We start from the raw sequence: 14316 nt of genomic DNA, 5'->3' as shown, positions 1-14316 counted from the left end.
TAGGTTTCACCTTTCAGGTTTTGTGAATTACTCTGATGACACGTTTTCCACAAAACAAGTTTTTTTTTTTAATAGTTCACACTGTGTGGTCTCATGTACAGTGACAATTGCAGATGTGAATCTCCCTTGGGGTAAATAGCCTGGCATTTTCAAATGCCCAGTAGATGCAAATGGCTCATAAAGCCAGCCAAAGAAGTGAATGGCTGTAAGCAGTCATGCTTTCCTGCATAGGCATTTACCTGTGCATGCGTGTATGACATGTTCTCCATATGGAAGTTTTACATTTTGTGGAATACGTCAAACACACATGTGTGGATAATTGCCGATGTAAGAAAGAATTGTTTACTGTAGAGTAGAGCCAAGTATAGCCATTCACTTCTGTTTCTGATTGTAAACGTATTTACTTTGGGGGTAGATAATTCGAACTTTAACAAGCCGAATTAAAGACCGCAACATGTTTTGTTTTTTAATCCTGCGTTTTGTGTTGAATTGAATTCTTTAGTACTAGTAGAGCAACATATTTGGTCAGAATGCTACAACCTTTTTTTTTTTTTTTTGGTACCTATAGAATTTATATCATAAAATGCATACACATTCCTTTTGTTTTTAGATTTTTTATTTTCTGTGTTTGTGTGTGTTTTTATGTAACAAAGACCTAATGCTATATATGATGATATCTCATTGGTGTAGAAGTAGATTGCCTGATTACATACTGTGTATATATAATTTGTAAATCTATTAGTATCCTTGAGAACCTAGCTCACAGCCTGTGTGGTTTTCTGAGTGGTAGAAATGAAAGATTACATTTCAGATCAACCATCTTGTTTGAGCCTGTTGTATTATTGCACATGCTCTCGCATTTTATGTGCGATTTGCACTTAAAAGAAAATTATTGGATTTATTTTTTTTTGGGGGGGGGGGGGATCCTACTTGCTTAGACGAATGCAGCACCTGTCCCCCGCCGGTTCTAAGGCTGAGAACTGAGCGATCAAAGACCACTGATCGCTCGGTTCTCAGAGCTCCGTGAGCAGTGAGCTGGTGACTGTCAGTCACTGGTGCTCTGCTCTGCCCCCCCCCCCCCCCCATGCTCACTGGAGCACTGGGCTGTGGAGAGGTGAGCAGTCAGCTCAGGGTGTCAGGTGCTCGCTGACCCAAGCATGTGAGCAGATCACAACCCTGTGGTCACGATCTTTCCCAAGCCTGGACCAGCTCGGTGTCTGCTGAAAATGGGTCACAGGAGTGCAGTTTGTTCTTCTCCAAAGGAGAAGTACAGCCAAGCCTTGGCTGTACTTCTTTAATTTGACACTTTTTTTCTCCAAAAATAATCCATACACATCCACCATGTAGTAGCCCTATAATCCTTTTTTATTAAATTGTTTCTTACTGTGTTTTTTCTACCTTGTTGTAACTTCCCTAATGGGCTCCGAGTCCCAAACCTCTCCTTTTCCCTCTAAGTTATGTTTGTTTTGAACGAGCAGTGCACATTAGTTGCAGACATTTGTTAGGAGCATTTTAGTAACTAGTTAAGTAGCATTCAGCATTTTTTTCTGCTGGAAAAACTCTACAAAAACAATTTTTTTTTTCTGCTCTCAGACGCTGAAGCGCCCAAGGCTTCATGTACACTTGAACTACTTTGCCCACCGGCCGCAAGAAAACGCAAAACTGCGCCGCAGTTTCGTGCATTTTGCAGCCAGTGGTCAAACCGTTCCTATCCTGAACACGATTCTTCCGCGTTCAGGAGGGGGGAGGTTGAACCTCCTCTAGCCGCAGAAGCTCCTAAATGATCCTTAAAGCCTAGGAGTACATGGACATATAGACTTTTATGGAGTTGAGTTTAGGAACTTTGGCAAAAAAAAACAAAAAGCTACTTAACTCAAGTTTATGAGCTGCTAGTGTACATGGAGCCTAAGGCTCCTTTCACACGTTGCGCTGCGTGCTGCGGTCCGTTCTCTGCTCAGCGTGGATCGATCTGCCGATCCCCACTGAGCAGGCAGATGACCACTCCGTGTCCGCACACAGGAGGTGTCAGAGCCCTGCTGCTCTCTATGGGGAATCGGATGAGAGCGGACTGCCTGTCCGTTCTCATCCGATCCCATCTGATCTGATCCCCTGGACGGATAGAAAATAGAATTCCCATCTGTCTGGATTTCACTGGCAGGATCGGAATTAGATGGCAGCAGGTGTCAGCGGACATGTCACCGCTGACATCCGCTGCCCCATAGGGATGCATGGGGGATCCGATCAGATTCGCCTAAAAAACTGACGGGTGGATCTGATCGGATTGTTCGTGTGAAAGGAGCCTAAAAGATATGTTTTCTCAATACCAAGAATCCCTGTGCTTGTGGCTGTGTGTTGTGTGATTTCTTAATAGAAAAAATAGTGGGGTGATAAATGCGCTGTCACGTATGTATCCGAGTGGGAGGATTCCTCTAATATGCCGCAGCTCGTTATAAATGAATAAATAAATAATGACTCTGAGATTCGGATTCAATCCGATTCTATATGCAGCCAACTCTAGTATTAATCACTAAATACCAATACAATAAGGACGATTTCATACTACTCCCCATCCTTAGCCGCAAAAAGACTTTAGAAGCTGCAAAAAAAAGAAATTGAACCTACTAGATTTTGGCTTCCCTTGAATACCGTTTTATACAGGAACTGCAAATATCCTGCGTGGAACAGGCAACTGCTTTTTTAGTTATAGTAAAGGAGATCTAGGGTCAAAACATTGTAAAAACACAGGAAAATTGTGCTTAGTGCAAAAAGTAATGCTGCAACCTATATATTCCAGGCACAAAAGAATTACTAACATTTTCTAAAGTTAAGTGGTTAGCTCTTCTGCCTAGCAGCACTAGGGTCGTCATGGACCTGACTGTATATGAATCTGAGTTAGGGACCTTATTCCTCGTTTCCACTGAGTGGTACGGTACGCTTCGGTTCGGAACGGTACACCTTGCGTTTCCACTGCCAATAGTACCCTTTCATGATAGGCGTGGTGTAGCAGGAAAGCTGTGATAGACGATTCTCTGTCAACCAATCAAAGTTCTGTAGTGTAGCTCCACCCTGTTGGTACGGTACTAATGTGCTTGGTACCCCAACGAAAGGGTCCCAAAAAAGTGGTACGGTACGGAATTAGGGTACCATTCACAATGGAAACGGCAAAAATAGCGTACCGTACTGCTCAGTGGAAACAAGCCATTCGATTGTAATCTCCTTGAGGGCAGGGATTGATGTGAATGAATAATATATGTAAAGCGCTGCGTAAATTGACGGCGCTATAGAAGTGCCTGTAATAAATTTAAATAAAATATCTTTGTATTGATACAAACGTGTGTAAAGAAATAAAGTTAGATTATAATAAACCATAATGAACAATGTACATAAAATAGTGCAATATCCGCCCATAACTTATACAGTAACTTCTGCATAACAAAAAAAGAATCCTCAAAGAGAAATATGCAAAAGTCCAAATGTGAAATGTTAAAAATGATGAAAGTCCACGTGTAAGAATCCCGAACCACATCACAGACTAGTGTGTCAGTTTTGTTACCGAACAGTAATGCTCTCCAAATGATTAGAGATCAACAGCGCAGAAACCATCCAATTGGGTGCCACCACTCGAGCTACCACTACTTTATCGCCTCCATGGTCCTTATCCAAAGCCAGCACCTCCCAAAGTAATAATGGGTAGGAGAAAGAACAAATGACCATAGTGTAGTATGCTAAAACCACATGATTTATTAAAAGTAGACATACTCACAAAAGTTAGAGGAAAGCCTAGTACACACAGGCCGCATGTCGGGCGGCATCAGCTGGTTCAATAGAAACCGGCTGACATTCGGCCCGTGTACTGCAGCCGGTTGGACAGAAGCTGGCTGTTCAAAGAGGCATGACCGAAAAAGGTCTGCCAACCGGCTCCCGATAAGTCAGGAGTGTTCTGGTGGGGGGCCATCCCCTTGTTAGAACACAATAGCGCAGCAGGGGAGATCGCTGTCCTAACATTAGATTGTTAGTACAACAGCTCCTCCTGAGCGGTCAGTGTTTTTTTGTTTTTTTGTTCAGCCCTGCTGGGTTGAATGGAAAAAACTAAGTGTGTGCTAGGCTTAAAGTATAACTAAAGGCAAAACTTTTCTTCCAGGTTTTGATAACGCTGAGGGGGATTAGAACACCTGTCAGTTTTTATTGCTGCCTGTGCCCCGTTAGGGAGATTTACCCTCCTTTATTTGGCCTGTTTACCATTATCATTAAAAGTGAAGGTAAAAGAAAATACCAATTTTTGGGTTGTCCTCAGAAAAGTATTAAGGGGGAAATCTTCTATTGGGGACACAAGTTCTAATGACCTGGGGTCTCCAAATGCCCCTAATTTGCAGGGATTTTCTCACTTCCTGTTTGGGTGTGGGACAGGAAGTGAAGGGAAATCTCTTCAATGGGAAACAGATGATGAAAAAAAAAATCTGATGGGTTATAACCCTCCCTTACTCTTATCTAAAATGGGGAAAAAAAATGTTGCATATAGTTTTTCTTTGACACAGGCAAAATACAGCACACTAGGGATCAACAGCAGGTGTACAACATCATACGCCACTCGTTTCACCCTATGTGTGTTTCATCTTGTGCAGCGGACGTGTTTATCCCTTAACCACTTGCCAAACGTGGTTCACTCCCGGGGAAGCTAGTGAGTGTGGCAGGCGGCTCCGATGGCTGCCGGCCACTCGCGATCTCCCCCCCTGCTGACAGAGAAGGACGGACGGCTGATGAAAACACAGCCGTCCGTAGTTCTCCCTGAAGTGATCACAGATGTCCTGTGATCCTGCTATATAGGATCACATGTCTCTGTGATGACTTCACAAGCCGCGCCCCCCACAGTTAGAATCGTGCCCCTAGGGACACATTTAACTCCTTGATCACACATACTGTTAACCCCTTCCCTGCCAGTGTCATTTTTACAGTAACCGTGCATATTTGTAGCACTGATTACTGTAGTAATGTCACCGGTACCCCCAAAAGTGTCAAAAATGTTAGTCAGGGGTCCGATCTGTCCGCCGCAATGTCGCAGTCCCGCAAAATATCACAGATCCCCACCATTACTAGTAAAAAAAAACCAATAAAAATGACGACAATCTTTCCCGTAGTTAGTAAACGCAATAACTTTTGCGCAAACCAATCAAAATACGCTTATTGTGTGTTATTTTTGGTAAAAAAAAAAAAAAAAAATGTAGCCGAAAACAAATTGCCCTAAAATGTTAAAGAATTTTGATTTTTAATTTTTTTTTTTTTTTGTCACATTTTTTTTTATTTTTATTTCATATAAAAGAATGTGAAAAATATTGTTTTTTTTCAAAATTGTCGCTCTTTTTTTGTTGATAGCGCAAAAAATAAAAATCGCACAGGTGATTAAATACCACCAAAAGAAAGCCCTGTTTGTGGGGAAAAGACGTCAATTTCGTTTGGGTACAGCGTCGCACGACCTCGCAATTGTCTGTTAAAATCACACAGTGCCGAATCGCAAAATAGGGCCTGTTCTTTTAGCAGCCAAATTCTCCGGTCTTAAAGTGGTTAAAGATGTCAGTTGCCGCAGACAAAACGTTTGTCATATATAGTTGCCTGTATTTGTCATCAAAACTTTCTGAAAAACTGCTGAAAAAGAAGCATGCAGCTAGTGAAGTCAGCTCTTATTCTGTATGCTTGTTCAATGTCACTGATGAAAAACCGGAAGCTTTGAGACCAAAGTGACAGCCAGGAAAGTAGCATTGTCAATAGTTAAACTTGTCAAACTTGTTACATCATTGGATAGAGAGATCACGTGGTAAAGGGCAGCTGTGATTGGCCCTTTACCCCGATCCGTGATGCACTGGGTCCCGTGAACCCAGCAATCATGGATACTTCCAGATGCGTGCCCGGGAAGCCGTCATTTGACGTCCTCCCAGAACTAGCCGGCCACACTGTAGCCATCATTCGGCAATAGCGTGGTCGGCAGGTGTTAAAGGTAGTGGGTCAGCATAACAATCAATCAAGAACAATTCGAGAGGCTAGTCAGTTACACCCCACCTTGTGTAAATGGCGGCCTAGGAATCTTTTCTCATAATGTTTTTACATATAATTTCCTCTTTTAAACAGATAATTGAATAACTCCTTATACTAATACACAAGAATCCTCACCCCCTAGTAGCTTTTGGGCTGTATGGAGGCCAGAAACCTCTAGTAATAGGTTGCGCTTGCATCGCCACCTTCTGGTAGTCTTTTAATATTTCCTGGTTGCACAGTTTTAATGGCAGTTTGCTTGTATCATTATATCTCATTGGACAGACTTCAATCATACAAACAATGTATTTACAAGGAGGCTGCAGAAGGCAATTAAGTTTCTAGTAGTGTACCAATCATACACTGTATTTCAAATCCAATATGTTTATATAGCTATGTTTATGCATTTAATGACCGCTGACAGCCCAGAGGCGCTCAATTACACCCCACCTTGTGTAAATGAAGTCCGTCCTGTGAACAAGGATGTCTAATGTGTATTTTCTTTAACAGAGGTGACTGGCTCTTGTGTTTATGTGTTTGCTGCCCCACCAGTACATTTGAGTGAAAGGAACTAATACAGAAGAAGAATCATTGTGTTTTTTTAATTCTCTATACTATTATAATTGTGTTTAACACAGGGCTGGACTGATCCCAGGAGCCAGGTAGGCAATGCTCCATAAAAATTACAGCAGGTGCCGAACTGTTGAGGCTTTCTTTAGTTGATGACAATGGAGCTGGCTTCTAAAAATAAAAAGCCGCTGGTTCCTGGATTGGATATATTGGCTCCAGAATAGTTTCAAAATGTGTCCACCTCTGGTTAAATGGTTACAATTCTGGATCCCAAAATCAAAACCCACCCATATGGAAATTTTTCAGTGTTTTTGTGTCAGTTTCTTCTGGGTAAAAATAGATCGCCCGCACTCCAATCTTAGATCTTCTGGCTGTATTTCTTTGTCAGCAAAGTGACTACATACATTGTATCGCTACCCAAAAACCAACCTTCTTTGATGTGTTTTACCACTTCTGGCTTGCTCACACAGATAGAGGTCGCCACCTATCCTTGTGAGCAAGCTAGCAGAAGTGAAACGCGTTGAGGAAAAATGTTTGGTTTTCAGATTTGAGACACAATAGGGTAGATTTACTAAACTAGGTGCACTCCGAATCTGGTGCAGCTGAGCATAGCAGCCAATCAGCTTGCAAATGAACTAAGCTTTCGCTATAAAAGTTGATTAGTTTCTATGCAGTTACACCAGATTTTGCACTCTCCAGTTTTAGGCTCCGTTCACATCTAGGCGTTTTAAGGCGTTTTTGGGGCGTTTTTCTGCTCTAGGATCAGCTCTCAAAACGCCCAACAAGACAAATCCTATTCATTTCAATGGCCCCTGTTCACATCTGAGCGTTTTGACGCTGTATACAAAACGCCCAACGCTCAAAAAAGTACATGAGCTTCTTTTTGGGCAGATTACAGGCGTTTTCCATTGATCTCTATTCAATCTAAAAACGCCTGCACAAAAATCGCGGTAAAAATCGCGGTAAAATCGCGGTAAAAAAACGCCGCAAAAATCGCGTTAAAATCGCGGTAAAAAACGCGCGAAAAACGCTACGCTCAGGTGTGAATGTAGCCTTAGTAAAAAATAACCCCCCCCCCCCCCAATGTATGCAGTCATTTTGTTGACAAATAAATACAGAAAGATGAGCTAAGATAGGCCTGGGGTTTGTATATTTTTTGTCTGAGGAAGAACGGAGATGCAAGCAGACACCAGGGTTGTCCTTGCGTGGCAGGAGGGGCAAGTCTTAAGTGATGCAATAGTTTTTACTATAGGTTTGTTCTGGGTATTCTTTTTTTTTTTTTTTTTTTCCAGAATTTTAAAACACACTTGTATACACTTGCACTTGGGGGGCAGTAAAACCAGGCGGTTGAGCTGCATTTTTGTACCCTCCGCCCCTGCAAAAGCAGTTCAATCCAGTTCAAAACAGTTTTTGTTTTATTTTTTGCATTCTCTGAAAAGTTTTGATGTATATAAGGGAGTTATCGCCAAGTGATTTCCTAAAGCTCTGTCCTGAATATATTCTGATCGTTTGTGGTTGGGTTGTGTTTTGTAATAGCCATATTTTTTAAAAGGTGTTTACACCCAGCCAGTATGTAGATTTATGACGTACAGTTTTGATTAGTCAGACGGGAGGACAGTGTAACGAAGTGGTAATTGATGCTTCTCCCCATAATTTCTGCTGAGGTTGCTCAATAAATTTTCCCAATGCAGAAATATAAATTGCATTAGCTTTGGGCACAGCCTAACAAAACAAAATAAAGTTTTGGACTGCAGAAAACAACATAATTGTAATGTATTGTATTACTGCACCTGGATACAAGCAAGATGGTTTATTATTTGAGACATACTCTTTTTTTAATATATTTTTTATGTTTTCTTTTTTTTTTTTTGCCAAACAGAAGACAAGTTCTTTTTTTCTGCAATAATTTATTCTTTATGCTGAAAGTACAGTAATTAACGAGATTCTTTATTGAATCAGGCGAAAAGAGATAGAGTAAGTGGAGCTGTTGCCTGTGGCAACCCAGCTGATACTAGCTGGTAGCTTTTAATTTGTCAGCTTGTGCTGGAAAACTGTATGAGAGTAGTATGGGAATGGGAAAAAGAAAAAAATCAAACTCTCCTAGATGGCTGCAGCTCCGATCCCAGCTGCAGCTGTCCCCTGCCGGCTCTAAGACCAAGAAATGAGCGATCAAACTTCAGCCTGGAGAGAGCCTCTCTGCTCTGCCCCTCCAGCGCTCACTGGAACCCAACCTGTCTGGTTACCTCCTACCTACAAAAATGGATGTAGACTGATGTGAACTGAACTGAAAATTGATGTGCAAACTGGATCTGTTTTTTCTTAGAAAAGCTGTGACTGAACAGATGATGGGTGTGCGAAAGGGGTCGAACACTTGAGTTGCTACTTGAGGCTTGCTTGCATGTTGCATCTGAAAAGCCAGGTGTAGGAAAAAAAAGACCGACACTGGCTGGTATTCAGTATGTTGCTGATGCCAGATACCCAAGATTACCTTGAGATGTGGTTATTGAATTAAATTGCCCAATTTTTCACAATGAAATTGAATCTGATATCAAGGGTCTCCCCAGGTGGAAAAGCCTGGGGCCATACATTTGCAACATAACATATTTTTAAAAAATCCAGCCCTTACATGAGCAGATCCCTAAACCCACTGACCAATGGTAGTGGTCTTCCTCCAAAAACCCTTTTGGCTCTTATCACTTTATTACCGGAGGAGGTCAAACATTTTACCCAGTGTGCCAACCTCTGCAAAATGTCAATTCTTTCCAAAATACAAAAAATAGGTTAAAACACCTGTTGCAAAACATAGTCCACCCTGATCAAACAGGGTTTATCATGGGCAGAGAAGCTAGAGCTAGTTCTCTAGGAACCCTGCACCTGATTTGAGTGAGTACCCAGAAGAGCCGTCCTCATAACAGCCTGTTGTCTGAATATGCCGAAAAGGCTTTTGACAGGACTGGAGGCAAAAAGAAACAAAGAAAGGGCGCACCGACCTAGCGCATTATCCTCATTAATAGGCTTTATTCATGCAACATATAAAATGGCTACTCACAAACACAGGTGAAATAAAATCATATCAAGCTCAGTTGCTCCAGTGTCAGGAGTAGTCCATAAGTTAGTCCATAATCCGATGAGATGACGGCTGGAGCGTTTCGAGGCTCAGCCTCTTCCTCAGAGCCACTGTTTTAAGACTTTCTCATCAGTTTAAATAGCAATGCATTGCTCAAATCCCCTCCCTCAGATCTTGGGGGGCCCCTCCCTCTAGGGGTGTGGCTGAGGTACTACATCCTTCCCTCTTATAGCACTATCATTCATCCCCCAACAGGGTTAGTTCATGAAACCCATGGAATGTAAAGTGTAAATAAAAATGTGTGAATGAAAACCCTATATGTCACCCCAGGGGCCCCTGAAGGGCAGACCAAAATTTTCGGAGTTCACCTTTTCCTTTTACGTGAAGATGGAATCTTAACCTTTAATTTGCTTTTTAACTGTCATTCTCCTATGGATCCCATGAGTTTAGTTCCTGGGAGTCACTCTGTGACCCTTTTTTTTTTTTTTTTAAGCTGACTGTCATCTGACATCACAGAGCTGGTACAAACTTTGAAAAGATCCTGATTATATGGTTGTGATCCTCCCAAAAACCTGGACTGGCACATGGCTCAGCCTCTCAGCGATACACCGAGAGCCTGAGCCAGCCCTTCCCACCCCCTCCACAGCCCAGAGATCCAGTGAGCACCAAAGGGGCAGAGCAGAGAGCCCCTGACTGACAGTTTTGGAGGGGGAGAACTGAGTGATCAGCAGTGTTTGATCACTCAGTTCTCAGTGCGGAGCTGGTGGGTGGATCAATGCTGCATCAACCTAGGTGAGTATAAGGTTTTGTCCATACTTTTTAGCCAGTGATAGGCAACAAGTAGATCTCCCAGCATGATCTGCCAGTAAACGGTGTATAAAGCTTACCATACATATTGCCGGAGTCAGATGTCTTAGGAGTTGCTGGGTTACATTAGATCCAATCATAACAATTGAATAGGGTTGAGAGAAACTGTCTTGGATAAGTTATAAGAAGCGGGTTCTAGCATGTGTGGTGTGAACCCACAATTCTGCAAAGTTTTTTTGTGATGATCTCGAAGACTGTGCAATCCAAATCTTTGTGGCAATTTCTGGAAGATAATGGTCTAATTTTTTTTATACTGTGAGTAATTCCATTGTATTAAATATCTTACAATAAAAGCATAAGATTGTAAGAAAAAAGGAGGATATAAAATGTGTTACCCAAAATATAGTTGAGCCTACTGAGACTTGTAGTTTCACAGCAGCTGGATCTCTGTCATTTAAAGCAGTTCAAATTCCTGCTGGGGACACGGGGCTAACCAAGTGTGCCCATGGCACTTGTCACTCACCCCTTACAGCTGACCCCTCCTTTTCCTTCCGTATTGTCTTTAATGGTTAACAGATTTCATTAAATTAGTACAATAAAAGGTTCAGAATTTTTCTGCTGGCTTTCTCAAGCAATTTTCTTTATACTGAGAGTAATCCCATTGCCATAAATATCTTACATTCAAAGCATACGATTGTAAAATGTTACCAGCTACAAATCGCCCAAAAGATGTTTGAACCTACTGAGGCTTGTAGTTCCACAGCAGCTGGATATATCTACCTTTTTATTAAAAGCAGTTGAGGTTGGTGTGTCTTTAGCATCATTATGTAAGCATATCATCCACCGCCCCGCATTGAGAGACGGCACAGCCCAGCCTGCTCAGTAATGCTTGTGGGAAGCACAGGAGCTGGAAGGCATTCCAGCAGGCTCCAGCTGAAGAGACGGTACTACGTAGTTTTCCTTTGATTAGGCAGTGTCATTGTTGTCAGGGCAACTGAGAACAGCGGCGTATCATATTTTCGCCCTCTGTGCTGCATGCTGAATATTTCAGTGTGCTCTTGCCGGCACTGGGATTAGGGAAAGGTGCTGTAGTGCAGCAGATTCTGCTTGGCCGTGGGCCAGCAAGAAGGACCAGCTAGTGATTTTCACATCAGCCATTGGATCCTGTACATGAGGGGGATTTTGGCACTGTTCATCCTTCCTGGCTTTCTCCCATTACCCATGGAGAGATCGGTGACAAGCTCCTAGATGTCCACGCTACCCTAGTGACAGGCTCTTCCTGGGGAACTGCCGCAGAAGAGCAGGATACATGCTTATATTCCTGAGACCTAGGAAGAAGGGAAAGGTGGCAAAAAACATGCCAGGATCGAATAAAGCTGCCCGGCAGGAGCGGGTGAAGAAATCAGGGGCACGGCCTGCACCCCCGGTTTTATTTACTATAAACGAGGAAGATGAACAGCAAAAGAATGGCAGCAGCAAGAAGGTAAAAGGTAGGCACTGTATATCCCTTAGAGCTATTGACTATTGCAGGGCAGGTGCAGGCAGCCTCAAACCTGTACCCAGCTTAGAGCTCCGTGTTCTGTGTTTCCTGATAAGTTACCAATGCAGATATGTGCCGTACCTTGCCCCATTATGGTGTTTGCTACATGCTCTGTTGAGTCTTTGCCACCAATCTATTTTTTATTTAGTTGCTCATTGCATAGCCGTACAATATGACTTTTTAGGATGACCGTGCTGAAATTTCATTTTTGCTTGGAACCACAGCGCTTAATATTTAAGTCAATGATCTGTCTTTATTTATTCTATATTTTATGGCATGATTTATCAGAAGTGTAGGTTGATTGCATCCATCTCTGAGGCCTTGCTTGGAATCACTATGCAGAATGTAGTAGATCTTTGAGAAATGAGAGGGCCCTCCTTATGCAGAGAGATATGGGCTGGTAGGCGATGTGATAGGACAGCGTACTACAGTGATCATGTCCAGCGGTGGAATGAATGTCATGTAGTGTGTGTAACGTAGGGGTGTTTAAATCCTTGTGTCATTCTGTTACAGTATTTTATCCAAACAGCTGAGGAGTGTCAAGGGTGTCACTGACAACTTCACATAAAGATAATCCATTATTAACCTAGCCCATAGTCATTAACACTGCCAACTAATATAGAGCCCACAGAGGAGGCTATAAATAGGTTTAAATAGGCATACGTGTCTGTATGTCTGATTCACACATGATCATGAATATAACACTGGATATAATGAGCTAGAAGAGGAAACCTAGGAAACGTATACAAGTATTTCAAGGATGCGTTCATTAACCATCATCCCCCACAGTCAGTTTATTGCAATCAGTGAAATGAAGATGTCTTGGAAATCCGGCACTCTTACAGCACAATTATATAGGAACACTAATCGGTCTTCTCCATTGACCTTGATAGATGACTACAGTCTAGAATCGCAGCAGGCACACGTCCCCAATGTGCAGCTTTGATGGCCTACAGAGAGGAGGGAGCTGTACAGGGTCAAGACATTGCTAGAATAAAAGCCCATCGCTCTGGTAGTGTTCTGCAGCCATGGCAATTTGTAATCAGGGAACTCTCTAGGCTATTGATCTCATCATTAGTGGCAGTCATATACTATTGACGTTTTTGCAATGTACATCTCTGGAAAAGTATACTGCTATATATGAAATGACATACAACATTGATGAATCATAAGCATGCATGCTTAGTACTGTTCTACAGAGGATAAGCATAGCTAGAGTAAGAGTGCATTTAAACAAGAATACTTGGAACCAGCATATTCATTATAGTGTTACTAAACTCACAACCGTAAAATCAGTCTGTATATGCAGTAAAACATGCTTGTTATAATCCACTGTGATACCTAAGGGGTTAATCCTCTGCATTGTGAAAAAGGCTGTTTATTATTATTATTTATTTCAGGTACTTATATAGTGCTGTCAATTTACGCAGCGCTTTACATATACATTGTACATTCACATCAGTCCCTGCCCTCAAGGAGCTTACAATCTAAGGTCCCTAACTCACATTCATACATACATAGTAGGGCCAATTTTTTTTTATACAGGATCCAATAACCTACCAGCATGTCTTTGGAGTGTGGGAGGAAACCAGAGTACCCGGAGGAAACCCACGCAGGCACAGGGAGAGCAATCCTGTCTTCTCTGTTCCTGCCCTTCTTCCAGTGTTCCAGTGTAGAGTTTTTTTTATTTTTTCTTTGTTTGTTGGGAGAGGCCATGTGATCAGCACTCGGTCAGGGGTCCTTCAGCCTCATAGGACAATCACAGGAGAAGGAAAACTCCTCCTACAAGCTTTTACCAGACACTGATAGTAGTCACAAGACTGCTATATACTGCTGATGACAAAAGGTATTTAGCAGTTTATATTTACTAATATAATTTCATTTCCATGTTCTGTGTACTGTGGGAGACCAGATATAGTGAATGCAGGGTCCTGGGTTTAGTAACCCTTTAAAAACACATAGGAGAGTGGAAGTGTGACCCTTAACTGTGTGTTTTCACATCATGACCTGTGCTAGAAAATGTATGGTTTAGAATTAGGCCTCATGCACACTGTTTTTTTTGTAAATGCTGTAGGTATGCACCGAAATGAAAAATTCTGGGCCGAAACCGAAAATTCAGGATGCCCTTGACCGGAAACCGAAACCGAAAATGACTTTTTCCCCCAAATAATTTTAAATTAGATAGAAGAGGGGCATACACCAAAAACAGGCAGTGACGTACACCTGTCGCTGCCACCCTGTCACAGTATATGGACTGTGATGGGTTGGCAAGTGGTTAATTTAATTACCAATGGTATTTGTATTATGC

At 42.1% G+C, this 14316-nt stretch overlaps 1 protein-coding gene across 1 annotated transcript in view; it reads left to right on the top strand.

The window, feature by feature from the left end:
• Positions 1-11351: 11351 nt before the first annotated feature.
• MAP7 (microtubule associated protein 7) overlaps positions 11352-14316 on the top strand; it is a gene marked incomplete at its 3' end in the record, with an annotated part of 231665 nt that continues 228700 nt past the window's right edge. Inside the window, exon 1 of the mRNA XM_082250917.1 lies at positions 11352-11958. Coding sequence (XP_082107043.1) covers positions 11778-11958 — 181 coding nt within the window. The 5' untranslated portion in view covers positions 11352-11777. The remainder of the gene's footprint in view (positions 11959-14316) is intronic.

The sequence above is a fragment of the Pelophylax lessonae genome (assembly GCF_965119305.1).
Source record: "Pelophylax lessonae genome assembly, chromosome: 3".
Classification (NCBI taxonomy): Eukaryota; Metazoa; Chordata; class Amphibia; order Anura; family Ranidae; genus Pelophylax; species Pelophylax lessonae.
The sequence above is the reverse complement of the archived record's forward strand: the minus strand, read 5'-3'. Positions and strand labels throughout refer to the sequence as shown.